Source organism: Triticum dicoccoides, chromosome 3B (assembly GCF_002162155.2).
Source record: "Triticum dicoccoides isolate Atlit2015 ecotype Zavitan chromosome 3B, WEW_v2.0, whole genome shotgun sequence".
In the NCBI taxonomy this organism is placed as follows: domain Eukaryota; kingdom Viridiplantae; phylum Streptophyta; class Magnoliopsida; order Poales; family Poaceae; genus Triticum; species Triticum dicoccoides.
This window is the reverse complement of record NC_041385.1, coordinates 787,207,291-787,221,843: the sequence shown is the minus strand read 5'-3', so window position 1 is coordinate 787,221,843 and position 14,553 is coordinate 787,207,291. Positions and strand designations below refer to the sequence as shown.

Sequence of the window (14,553 nt, the reverse complement as noted above, 5' to 3'; positions counted from 1 at the left end):
TGAAACAAGGGCCATGGCTAGAGACAGCAGGTGCTGAATCATCACCCAAATCACCAGCAAGACTCATGTCCTCAGGGAAACTAGGTCCATGGCTTGAACCAGCAGCAGTTTCATCATCCAAATCATCATCCAAGTCATCCTCGCCTTCATCAAAGTCAAAATCACCATCATCGCTGTCTTGTTCTCTGTACCTAGGTTGGTACCTGCAACCTTGCTGTCCTTCAGCTGTGTTGCCATCCCAGCTCCAGCTAGGGAAACCTTCTGCCCCCACATCTACATTTTCTGCTTGCTGCCTCTCTGTTCGCTGCCCCCCCTCATTTTGTCCTTGCAAACGCCCATACCGCTCAGTTATCATGTATGCGTCATTCTATATCAGCAACAACAAGAATAAGAGAGTATGCATATTTTTTTGTTATTTTTTCTGTCACACATGGGGGAAAGGGCAGTCGGATATGTACATATGTAAATGAATCATACCTCACAAAACTCCCTGCCACCAGAATCTTGTTGTTGACCAGAATGTTGAGATCCACCAATACCAGCCTGTGACCACAAACATGTTATGTAGTTTATATTTTATTTGTTGACATTCTTTAACATTTCTTTTTTTCCACTATACATGTCAAAGTCAACAATATAAAGGCACTTATAGTACCTCTTGATCAGCAGCCATCAACAACTCTGTGTAGCTCATGTAACCACTTCCAAGGAAATTCATTTCCTGCATTTTTATCACCTTTTTGCATGTTAGAATTTGATAATAGCATAAGTTTCTTTCTTTTCTTTTTTTAATCTTCTTCAGAGTTATAAGGGTCTGCAGCAGAGCAGAAGAATTTTTTTCTTTTCATGAAAGCACATGACATGAAGAGGGCACAAGCTATCCTTTTTCTCATGAAAGCACATACATGCGTTGCAAATGGACTTGAAGATGTTTGGAATGCCAGTCGCGTCCCAGCTTGTTGCTGCTGCACATATTGGGCACCAATGTATGGCTGCTGCACATAGAGAGTAATGTTCTAAGTTCTTTTCTTTTTGGGGCGACCCAAAAAAATAATGTATTTTTTCTTTCACAATCTAATGGTTTTGTTCTTTTTTGCAAAAATAAAACATCAATCTTACATGAACCGATATTACTGGATCAACTAGGACTTGTCCACGACTGATTGGAGTTCCTTGTGCCATAGTTCCACCCGGCACCTACACAAATGAAGAAAATCATTATTTGTGAGGTATATATTTTCTATCTTCTGTAGTCAGCAAACCAGATGTTACACATACTCTACATTTCCATCTTTTGTATAGATCCATTCTTCTTATTATTATTACTAAGCATGGCAAACTTGAACAGTCCATTCCAACTGGTGCTTGTTTTGTTTTTGTCCAGAGAGTGAATGGGCAGAAACAAACAAACCACTGTATCAGATCTTGAAAAAAAGCTCAGTTTTCAGTGTATTTTGTAAAGGGGTAATCACATGACACTACTTGTTCAGGGGAGGGGTCATGTATAAGAATTTGCTGAATTTTTACCCCTAGTTAACTCTGTTTTTTTTTTGCCCTGAAACATGAAATCAAAACAACCCATATACATGTTTCTGTAGGGAGGTGTCCAGCACCAATTTTGTTCAAAAAATGTCAAGAACAACAACAAATTTTCAACTTCTCTGTCCACAACAAGCATACAACCTTTTCTCTGTCCACAAACGCACTACATGTTTTGTAGTATGTGTCCTGAAACTGTATGTGTGCTGGAAGCATGAAAATTATTATCCTTTATGTCATCAAACACTGAATACCCATGATTCTAATATACTACAGTTTTCTTCTTCATTTTTTTTCTTCAGAGAAACTTGAACAACACATGAGACAAAGATGGAGTTTTTCCCCATGAAGTTATCTCAGAGACAATCCTGCGTGCCCATCAGGAAATTTCCATACTGCTCGAAGATTGCTGCAGGAAAACAAAGGGAGAAGAAGAAATCACAAGGTTTTCATATCTAAAAAGAAGAAGGGAACAAGAACAGGAGAAATTGAAAAAAAGGAGCTACAGATGGATACATGGGGCGCAACAACTCACCCTGGTGAGTTTGTTTCCCCTTATCCCTGTTCTTATCTTCATCATCTGCTTCCTTCATGACCAAGAACAGCCGCCACCCACACTAGGGTTGTGCAGGGGAGGCAGGGACGGGGGAGGAAGGAGGGGAAAGGTGGGAGGGGTGAGGACTGGCGTGTTCTCTCAGGGTGGGAGGGTGGGGGTTCAGGGTTTTACCTGACAGAGGAAGGTACAACTGGGAGAGGAGCAAAAAATTTCCTGTCTTTTAGCTATACATGGGCTCTCTGTTTTTTGTTGTGTGTTTTCTGTGCACATGGATGGGGACACAGGTACAACAGCCCAAACAAACAGCAAAAACAAATGACAGACAAACAAGCAAAACCCACACCACAAGCCCATCACGGGAGAAGTAAAACCCATCAGGGACAGACGCTAAACAGGCCTAATATGTCGGGGTGACATCAGCCGACTGAGACTTCGCGAAGTCTTAGTCGACTGAGACCTAGACACTCCCTATTTTAATTTCCTACACAAGGATATATGGCCGACCAATAATCCTACATCTACGTAAGGCCTACGAAGACTAACGTAAACTGCCTAACTAATTAACTTCACCCCCCTGATTTTCAGGTGGGTGGGGCCCCTTCCCCCCAGACCTGGCCAAACGGGCCGGCCCGGCACGGCACGGCCTAGCCTGTGCTAATCGTGCCTGGCCCGACACGGCCCTCTATGGCACGTTTAATAGTCGGGCCGTGCCGTGCCGGCCCACGGGCGCTGCTCCTTGGCCCAGGCACGGCCTGATTAGTAAACGGGCCGGCCCGATGGCCCGTTTAGCACGCTGGGCTGCACATTTTCAACCTGCTGGGCTGTTTTTTAGGCCTATTGGGCTATATTTTAGGTATATATATAAAAAAATCTGAAAAATATATAAAAAAATTAAACGGGCCGTGCCGTGCCGGCCCGCGTGCCCAGGCTCCAGGCCCAGGCACGGCCCAAGGCGTGCCGCGTGCCATGCCTGGCCCATGGCGGGCCGTGCCGGCGTGCTCACGGGCTGGCCTGTTTAGGCCGGCCCGTTTGGCCAGCTATACTTCCCCCCCTTCTCCAATACTAATTAGCCACATTGCACTTTACGTAAAACACGTAATATTATTTACGTAAGTGTAGCATCGCTCATGGCCGACAGCCCCCATGATCTCTGAACAATTTGGATGACTACATCGTCAATAATACCGCATGGCTCGTGTGGTTCGCAAACTTCAAATTCGCATAGATGACTACTTCAAGGATACTGTCCTAACAATTTCCGGACCAATCATCGTGGCTAGTTTGATGAATTGTGGAATCCTTAAACATTGCATAAGGCAGTACGTTCTCTGCGAAAATTCACAGTAATAAACATCTTAAAAGACCGTGTCTGCCGAGTGCCGGAACTGGGACTGGGCACCATGCAAAATCGACATTACAGTAGTTTTCGATACGAGACGCCCACAGGAACTTATTCTACCGTACACTGCGCCTTGGATACTTGGAGCCGGCTGCTCAAGTCAGAGGTGTGCTGTCTAGTTTCTGAAGAAGTTGGAGCTTGTACAACTGGACAACTGGACAACTGGATACTTCAGCCTCATGAACCCGGCATTGTAGCAGATCTCGAACGGCTTTGGCGCCGGCACCCGCTCCACGGAGGTCGCCGGAACATTCCTCCCCCTGCACGCCATTTTCGGCAGCCATACGTCAACAAGCTATGTTCAGGAGGTACAAGCCCTTGCGGCGAATGCGTAGCGTATATACCTTGTAAAGGCGACGTCGAAGGCCTTGGCGAACGGTTCGTACACGTCGGGGCGCATGATCATGTAGGGCGTGGCGGTGCTGAGCACGACGCCGCCGGTGCCGGCGCCGTGGTCGAGCTCTAGCGCGGCGCTGGGGAGGACCGCCTGGGCGTCGGCCTCGTGCCACGACACGGAGATGCTCTTGACGGGGATGTAGTATCCGGCGGGGTTCGCCGGGTTGGTGAGGAGCGGGGTGTATGGTATGACGGTCGTGTAGTCGACGTAGCCCGGCGCTTGCCCGGGCGCCGTCAGGTTCACAGGCGAGTCCCCGAAGATGGCGAAGACGGGGAGGCACAGGGCGAACTTACCTCCGAAGCCGCGCTGGGCGGCGAGCTGCGACGGCAGCGAGAGCGGGCGCCGGGAGAACCCCGCCACGCCGGTGACGCCCGCGGGGAGCGACCTCGGCAGGCTGTCCGGCGCGCACGCGCCGAGGACGGCGAACGACTCTTCCGGGGGAAGCTCCATCGCGCCGTCGGTGGCGTTGGCCGACATTGCGAAGCTCGTGAGGCCGGCGGTGGAGCACTGACGGCTGACCGGGTTGCTGGCGCAGGCGCATCCCGACCCTGACTCTCCTAACTGGTCGCCGTCCACGTGCAGGCAGTTGCGTGGGCACTGCTGGCTGGCCACGCCGCCGCACTTACCAGACCCGCATGCCACAGTGCTCTGCGCCGATGGCGGCGGGCACGTCGACCAAACGAGCGAGCCGGCGATGTCGAGGAGGAGCGGCGACTTGTCGGCCTTGATGGTGATGGTGTAGAGGGAGGTGTTGAGGTCCTTGGCGAGCCGGGAGATCAGTGGTGGGGTTTGCTCACAGCTCGCCGCCGTGCATGACAGCAGCAAGACGAGCGATGAGACGATGAGACGATGGAGCACAACGTAGTTCTTGGGATTGGGAGTAATTTTCTGGATTCGATCCATAGTAGCTTGGGATCTGAGAGGAAGATGACTTCTCTGAATGGATAGCTACTCGATCTGAATGTATTTATACTGCTTACTCTCAGAATTTCGCGATCTTATCGTCAATTTTGTAGGGCTTAGTTGTTCTTGTTTTATGATACCGAGGAGTTGACAATACGTAAAGACGTGAAGTCAAGATCTCGCAAAACCTTGTGCTGATCTGGTCCAATTTTGTTTCATTACTAGTACTAGTAGAATATGCCCGTGCGTTTGCTACATGCAACAATCTAGGCAAATGAGTCAACAATCATGCTTTAGCAGTTCCATCAATAAATCAGTGCACAATTTTAGTTGATATATCACAATGTTGTAATTTAGCCTTCACATGAAGGTTCAAATAACACAATGTTGTAATTTCTCCTTCACATGAAGGTACACAGGAAGAGGAATCATGGTCTCCTCCATTTTGTCAGCATTGAAGTTAGAAGTTAGAACTGAGCATAGTATCCCATTTTCAAAGCACAAACTTGACACGTTCTCTGTTTTTTAAACAATCCATGCAATGCGTTTCTATGAGCAAGAACTTGTGGAACAAAATTTTAAAATGAGGAATGGTAAAATCACAATAGATGGCAAGTCTGCACCTCAAGGGCAATTAACTCAATACAACATGAGGGGTTTAGTCCACCTATGAGGTGATCAAGCATGGAATCACCTCAGGATTAATGTGTGATTGGTAATACTTCAGAAACTGGCGATAAAAAGAAGTTAGAATAGTAGGTTGAAAGGTTTCACGTAGCTCACATTACCACTGCATCCACTGCTATTGTTTGTGATATCAGCATCATTGTATAACATTAAGAAATGCTACATTGTGGCATGTTGGAGAGAGCGCTAGACACTTACCAGATCAACCTTCATGCATTTATAATACTATGATATAGTGAAACTATGCACTTCTGTAAGACATATAATAACAATCATATTATGAAATTCTCTATGCAGACATGCAATATGGACTTATAAAACCAAATCAAACAACAGAAAATTCTCTATGCAGACATGCAATATGGACTTATACAACCAAATCAAACAACAGAAAATTCTCTATGCAGACATGCAAACAAGCAACATTGACCTCCAAGCACTACTTGCCCATGTCACCCACCACCTCCTTATCGTCGTCCACAGCTGTGGGCAGCGGATGTGGTGGCCTGCAGCAACGGATCTTTCGGCCTTTGAGATGAGAACAAACCAGCCCTTACCGGCTACACATACATTCTAACTGATGCACCTCCTGCTGCACTTTGTCCTCGGCCTCCCCACCTAGCCCACTTTCTACAGAGCTCAAGAGAGAAAGAGGAGAAGTAAACTGAGAGATTTACCGAGCCAGCGGCGAAGAAGTTGACAAGAGACTCGCAGAAGCAGCTACAGTGACATCGGTGTGGACGAGCTTGAGTAGGGTCAAGACCATATCTCTGTATCACCACTATGAAAGCGTCAACACATACAACATGTACTGTTTTCAGGAAGGTGAAAAGGGAGCATAAATCATGCTTATTTTTCATACACTAACTACTAACCAGTACAACTCTGCATAAAGCACAACTGGTAGGTCATGTTATTGTAAAAATATAGAGAAATGCACCTGTATAAGTTGTTGGGTAGTGTAGTAGTTTGTTCTCGCCTTCAACTCATCAATCTTGGCCTGCATTTCAGCACAAAGCTTAAATAATTTATAGAAAGTAAAGTACACAAGCTTCTCAGCCAAACGATGGCCTTCCAATGGTTCAAGGCAATCAACATTGCTCAAAACAAAATAAATCGAATGCGCACAGAAGGCCTCAGTGAGCTATGCACTGTCCAAGATGCTCTACCGTACTTTACATTTTTTGTGGAAGAGCTATGCACCGAACCCCAAGTCATATCATCTAAGTCCAAGTGTCAAACGACAATAGCAAGCTACGAAGCATACATTCAGAAGGCATAAACAAGCATCAATAGCAAGTTATGAAGCAATCTATGAAATTCGATGGACTCTTGGACTCCAAGGGCAAAACTAAATAACGACAACTAACAAGTTACGAAGCATCAACAAAATATTATGCTTCTCAATGACAATTAACTCCATGGGAAAAACTAAATAATTAAATCCAATGCATCTTCAATGAACCTCTATGATTATTTTCACCTAGCATCAGGACATATATATCAAAGAGGTCATATATGACCCGTGGTTACCAATTTATGACCTCTTTATATATGTTCTTTCAATCTATGATTAATTTAGCATCTCATAATTTGATGCCAAATTTCATTTGCCTATATATGATCAGAACATATATAACCCAAACTATATATGATCAGAACAATTTTGGCATTAGTAACCATGATAAGTGAGAGTTTGGGCTATCACGAAGCTTCATACTCTGCTTACTTGAACTTCAAACAGGGTATGCTACACATAGATTGAAAGAACCAGATCACTTAAATCAAATTGCTACCCACGGGTTCAAAGAACGTAGCAGCTTACAAGATCTGCCTTGAGGGAAAAAAATAGCAAACACATATCCTGCAATTTGATTACAAAAAATATGATATCTTTATATTTAAAATTTTAGAAATCCAACAATTTAGAAGTCCAACCATTCTCTATCCCGTCTTATAGTAGATCAATCAACGCCTGAAGATGGCATTCCAGGTATTTACTGCAGATGTTAAAAGACAGACAACCTTAGTGACACTTATTTTTTTCCAAAGAAAGAATAATTAAGAAACAACAAGATGGATTAGCTGATATGCATAACATGTTATCTCCTTTTAAATTTTAATCAATTTAAGCAAAATAAAATTTTGGAACTTGTGAAGAAGCATGGCAATATGAAATGTAAAATGTCAAGTTCATTAAGTATTGGTGTTCAGAATCTTGGCCAAACACATGATGAATCAAATCACTATTTTTCAGGATGATGGATTTGTTGCTTCTGAAGTACAGTGCCATAAGTTCTTATTATGGACAATTACAAAGGCCGTTGAAGAGAACAAATGACATGTAGTAGAATAAAGAGTTTTTATTGATTGGTGTGATTTAATCAATGTATTCTTTGAACTCTGTTCCCACATGTTAGAAAATTTAGGGAGATTTAATTTCAATAGCTGGTTCAAGGAGTTGCAAAATTCCTAACAGAAAATTCAGTCCTAAATACATTAAATTCCAATGGTAGCCTATGTTGTGTATCTCTAAATTAAATTGCAATGTACTTGTTATCATCATATGTTTGCGCACCTTTTGATTGCATCATGGTAAACGTTTTCCTCTCTCCCTCAACCCCCACCTCCTCTCTCTCTCTCTCTCTCTCTCTCTCTCTCTCTCTCTCTCTCTCTCCCTCTCTATCTCCCATCCGCTCTCTCCCTCCACCCGCCCCTCTCTCTCCCTTCCTGTCTCTTTCTCTCTCCCTTCTCCTGGGCCCTGCAGCATGCTATGAGAAGACATGCCATGCTTGACCTCACTAGATCCTGGCTTGTCACAGTAGTAGATCAGCACACATCAAAAGTTTAGAGCACGTAGATCATTTCTTAAATTGCTATAAAAAAAGAAGCTGCTACAAAAGAATTGATACATAATGTGAGCTTGCCAAATGAAATACATATGCAACTATGCTTTCATGTAACTTAGAAGAATTGATGCGAGCCTGGCAAATAAAATACAAGAGAACAATCTTAAAGATAATAAACATATATCAGGTTCGTACCTCAATGTAACCACAAACAACATCAATCTACATGTTAAAATAACACCATATGATACCTCAAAAAAAGCCTGAGCAGATGATAATAACAACAGTTTCCATCTAACATCTAAATATAAACCCAAGGATCATGCATCATTTGTAGAAAGGGAAGAACAAATCAAATGTAGAGAGATAATAGAAGTTTTCGGAATGCAATTTTTTTTCTAAAAATAGAGAGATATCAGGTATTCTGTCCATATGTACTCCTAAATATTTAGGAAGCCGTCGCCAACTATTTGTTTTGTGATAGCTTAGTATTGAAACAAGTGATTATAATAGGAATAACTCACTACAAGCGTATGAAACAACTACAGAGTTGCTGATTTTATTATGTAGGAACAAAATGTAAATCATGCAAAAAAAAACAGTCCAATGTAGGGCAGATGACATGAAACGTCGAGGTGAGTATCTAAAGGCCTACTCTTACTGGTTGAATTAGAAAAACATTGTCATTATAGCAATCTAGATTAACGGTACTTTTTAATTGTTTTAGTTTTCCAGATTTTGAAAAGCTACAAGATTAGTTGCCTCCTTTTCGAGCTGGCTACTGAATTCTATTTGATAACCACATTTTCTTGACTATCTCAGCTTATTAGGTTGCTTTTCTCTTAAATAGCTCTATAGTGTACAGTATGGGACAAAATTTCACCATACACAACAAGGGGGCGTTTGGTTATGAGGTTATCCCTCAGCTGGCTAGGGATAACGACTTTTCAGGTGGCTGTCGCACCTTTGGTTGAGAGATGGCGAATGATATTGGCAACCAAGATATACTGAATATGCTCTCAAAACTTGGCTGAGCACATCCGCAAAAATCTGGCGGATACAGCCAGCCACCCCAATCTCGTTCCTTCGTAGACGTACACGGTCCAACATTGGTAGCAGCTCATCATTGCTGCTGAGCTCGGCCTCCAACACTTCCTCTAGCAGCCTCCGCACCCTCCCGACCTCGAGCAGTGTATGAGAGACTTTCCCAATATTAATATATCTGAATCCGTGCCCAACAGAGAATGCAATTTTCATCACATAATCTACAACGGCAACATAGTTTCAGAAAATAGGCATCAGACTGGCCAAATTATATTAAGAAATAAACTTCACCTTATGCATGGAAAGAGCCTTTCCAATCATCTTTTTTGGTCGTATGGCTCTAGTAAGGAAGAATCAAACTTCCTATCCAGATGTCTCTCACGTCTACCAGCGGAGCCTTACAGAAAATCAACAACCAACACTATGTTAAACACTGAGGTGTTGACATATGATTCCAAAAAAAATACATCCACACAATTACTGAACTGAACGAGCAACCTATGTGCACCTCGGTGCTGACTTGACAATCTTGTCCTTCTTGGCTTCTCTATGATGCCTAGAAACTGCATGGTCAGAGATGCATCATAAAAAGAGTACATATGATCCACTCACTTATAAATCCTCCACAACTGTATACTCCAAACAGAAAAAGGGAGGCGTGTGAAACTATAGGGCATTGAACTACGATGATAAAATCCACGACTATTTAACCCATAACTGCATCGATGAATTGAGAGACGGCGCGGTGTGGCAGCAACCAAGGGGGCACATTTCTGGGTAATTCAAACTCAGGAGCAGAAAACAAACTCGGGAAATTCAACAACTTGAACAGTATCTCAAAGATTAAAGCAACGGTAATAAAGGATGAGTCACCTGCATGGTTAACTTGAACCTGAACTCCAGAAACAGCCAGAAGCACCCAGATCCAAACTGAAATCACAAAGATGAACATAATTTTGACAGTTTGCAGAACTGCAGAACACACATACTCCTTTTATTTATTATTATTAGATATAAGCAAAGATGCCCCATAACTAAGTGCAAAAATGGTAGAGCCGTGCCCAGATTCATTTATTAATTAGTTGCTTATAAGCAGAAAAGAAAGAGTAGGGCATTTTGGAGACCGAGCTCCATGGAGCCCTTTATTTTGAAAAATTCAAAATTCATAAATTTCAGTTTCATAAAAATCTGAAAAAAGATACACGTGTACGGAAGGATGTAAAGTGTATGTGTAAAAAATTTCAGGATGAAATACCTTGAATTGCGAGCTGCACAAAAAAACAAAATCATGGACTTTGAATATGAACAATACATATGCTAAAAAGCCTCAGATTTGTCTTTTTTGTGTAGCTCACTTTTTAATGTATTTCCACCTGAAAACTTGCACACATGTACATTATGTATCTAGGTATATGTGTATTTATTTATAGAATTTTGTTAAACTTAAAAGTTTAAAATTTGAAGTTTTCAAATAAACGCCTCCATGGAGCTCGGTCTCCGTTTGGCATTTTCGGAAAAGGAAGCCTATCTTCATGGCCTACATTACGAGCTAAACCATATCCAATAGAGGATTAACATGCATGAACATCTGGATGCATGTGACTCAAGCTGAGCTCCCGCCTACAAAGGAAAAAAAAATATATGCAAGTGAATCAAGTCAAGCTCCTGCCCACGCGGTCGAACCCCTGGATGCTTGTGTTAATAGAGCAGAAGTTGTGTGCTCACCTCAAGGCTGCTGGAGGGGCTCAATGGGAATGGCAGCTTCTAGAACCAGAGCGCGGCAGGTCCAAAACTCAAGGGGCCAACACGGGCGATGTCGCTGACACCGGCACCTTGCCCCCGAGTTGTGGTCACGGTCTCCGGCGCCGGCGCGAACATCGGTATCTCGCCCTCATTGCAGTCACTGTCGTCGGTGCGATGCCCCACCCTTGGCTGCTGTAGAACTGAATAGATTACATGTAATTTTTTTGAGGGAATAAGTTACATGTAATTTGAATTAGTAGAGACAGAGACAAGATGATGTTCGTCCCAGCCCGTACTGCACTGGTATTCGAACCGCCCTGCACTGCTATTTGGCGCAGACCTCCAGGTCCGAAAAAACACAATGATCAGAAAGATTGGTAGATTCCAACACAGTAACCAGCATCTGAATAGACCTTGACAACCACCAGAGCGAAACACAGCAACAATAAACTATTTGTGAAGACACAATCCTGGAGTTTTCTCCACTTTACTTGAAAAAACCTACAAACAGATCACTTCAAAAGCAAACTTCCAAGTTCATTTACAGTAATTCCCAAGCAAATTACATCTAGAATGCAAACAAAACAAGCACCTCCAATTTTCCTAGGAATCTTGAAATGAGACCAACTAAAAGTTGACACCCAAATATAGCCATTGAAGAATCACCTCTGCCACGAGCATGTCGACACAGTTCAAGACAGACATATCCTAGCTCTACCTTTATAACATGGTAATATAGCACAATCCCCGTCATATAAAATGATATGTATGGGCTGCTAGGCGAAAGCAAATATATCAGTTCCGACCTAACAAACCTCTTTCCATATTGCTCTAATTCTTACTTAGTCTGACTAACTATGAAGAAACGGGATCAAAAGCAAAAAAATACTGCAGAATTTTGACTGCCTGAACTATATATCTCCAACACGCTGTTTTTCACCACAAAAATCTGAAGTACTTTATATGCAGAACATTACTGAATCACCTTGAATTGAACAGAACAATCAAAACTGAAACCACAACCTTCAATCTCTCATTTGGATCATGTCAAACATCTCCACAAAACCGACCAGACCAATCCGTAACAGACATAAATGAAACCAAACAGACTGATCCACGCATCTATACCAACAGAACTCGTTATTCCCGCCCGCCCTATATAATCTCCATTACTCATCACAATCTTAAATCAAACCAGATCCGTAAATCAGAGCAGAAGTCAAAGCAAAATAGGTTAGCCGCGACCCTAAACCAAAGCAGCAAGGTTCAGAACACGGTACCCATATCAACAGAACATACAAGGAAAAATTGATACATCTCCAACGTATCTATAATTTTTGATTGTTCCATGCTGTTATATTATCATTCTTGGATGTTTTACCATCCTTTTATAGCAACTTTATATCATTTTTTGGGACTAACCTATTGACATAGTGCCAAGTGCCAGTTGTTGTTTTCTCCTTGTTTTTTTACATCGCAGGAAATCAATATCAAACGAGGTCCAAACTCAGTGAAACTTTTTGTAGAGTTTTTTGGACTAGAAGACATCCAGTGGGCCAAAGAAGTACCGAAGAGGGGGTCCAGGTGCACACAAGACACCTGGGAGCGCCTGGAGGCCCAGGCGTGCCCTGGTGGGTTGTGCCCACCTCGCTGGCCTCCCGCACCGCCTCTTTGCTCTATAAATACCCCAATATTCGACAAACCCTAAGGGAGTCGACGTAAATCAATTCCAGCCGCTGCAAGTTCCAGAACCACTAGATCCAATCTAAGCACCATCACGGAGGGGTTCATCATCCTCATTGGTGCCTCTCCGATGATGCGCGATAGTTCATTGTAGACCTATGGGTCCGTAGTTAGTAGATAGATGGCTTCCTCTCTCTCCCTCTCTTGATTCTCAATACAATGGTCTCTTGGAGATCTATTTGATGTAACTCTTTTTGCGGTGTGTTTGTTGGGATCCGATGAACTTTGAGTTTATGATCAGATCTATGTTTTTATCCATGAAAGTTGTTTGAGTCTTTTTATCTCTTATATGCATGATTACTAATAGCCTCGTATTCCTTCTTCGAATATTTGGTTTAGTTAGGCCAACTAGATTGATTTTCTTGCCATGGGAAGAGGTGCTTTGTGATGGGTTCGATCTTACGGTGCTTCATCGCAGTGATAGAAGGGGAACCGACACGTATGTATCGTTGCTATTAAGGATAACAAGATGGGGTCTATTTCCACATAAATAGATCTTATTTCATTACTTCGTTTCTCCATGAAATTAATACACTAGATGCATGCTGGATAGCGGGCGATGTGTGGAGTAATAGTAGTAGATGCAGGCAGGAGTCGGTCTATTAATCTTGGACGTAATGCCTATATAATGATCATTGCCTGGATATCATCATGATTATTTCAAGTTCTATCAATTGCCCAACAGTAATTCGTTCACCCACCATATGCTATTTTTCTTGAGAGAAGGCACTAGCGAAATCTACGGGCCCAAGGTCTCTTCTTAATCATATTTGCCTTCGAGATCTATTTTTATTCGCTTTTATTTTTGGATCTATTAATCCAAAAATACCTTGCTGCAATTTTTAGTTATTTATTTCATCCCGCGTTCCCTCGAGATCTATTTATCCAATCTACTACAATTTTATCTATCTTTTTTACCCGTGAGGGATTGACAACTCCTCTCATATGTCGGGTTCCAAGTATTTATTATTTGTGTCTAGGAGCTTTTTACGTGGTGTTGCGTGGTTCTCCTACTGGTTCGATAACCTTGGTCTCATCACTGAGGGAAATACCTATCGTTGTTGTGTTGCATCTGATGGGGAACGTAGCAGAAATTCAAAATTTTCCTACGAATCACCAAGATCTATCTATGGAGAGACTAGCAACAAGAGAGAGGGGAGTGCATCTACATACCCTTGTAGATCGCTAAGCGGAAGCGTTCAAGAGAACGGGGTTGAAGGAGTCGTACTCGTCGTGATCCAAATCACCGGAGATCCTAGTGCCGAACGGACGGCACCTTCACGTTCAACACACGTGCAGCCCGGTGACGTCTCCCATGCCTTGATCCAGCAAGGAGAGAGGGAGAGGTTGGGGAAGACTCCGTCCAGCAGCAGCACAACGGCGTGGTGGTGATGGAGGAGCGTGGTATTCCAGCAGGGCTTCGCCAAGCACCGCAAGAGATGAGGAGAAAGAGAGGTAGGGCTGCGCCAGGGAGAGGTGGACACTCTTGTGTATGGCAGCCCCAAAACCTCAAGTATATATAGGGGAGAGGGAGGGGGGGGTGCGTCCCCCTTTAGGGTTCCCACCCCAAGGGGTGCGGCAGCCCTAGATCCCATCTAGGGTGCGGCCAAGGGGGGAGAGGGGGGGAACTTGCCCCCCAAGTAAGGTGGAAGCACCCCCTCCCCAAACCCTAGGCGCCTTGGGCCCTTGTGGG

The 14,553-nt window shown here is 43.4% G+C and overlaps 1 protein-coding gene across 1 annotated transcript; it reads right to left on the bottom strand.

Moving 5' to 3' along the window:
* Positions 1–3,416: 3,416 nt before the first annotated feature.
* On the bottom strand, positions 3,417–4,812 carry LOC119282258 (chitinase CLP-like). The gene is made up of 2 exons (XM_037562548.1): positions 3,839–4,812; positions 3,417–3,754 (listed from the first exon to the last, which is right to left on the bottom strand). Exons 1-2 carry the CDS (start codon positions 4,792–4,794, stop codon positions 3,610–3,612), a joined length of 1,101 nt encoding a protein of 366 aa, XP_037418445.1. The 5' UTR covers positions 4,795–4,812; the 3' UTR covers positions 3,417–3,609.
* Between the last annotated feature and the right edge of the window lie 9,741 nt (positions 4,813–14,553).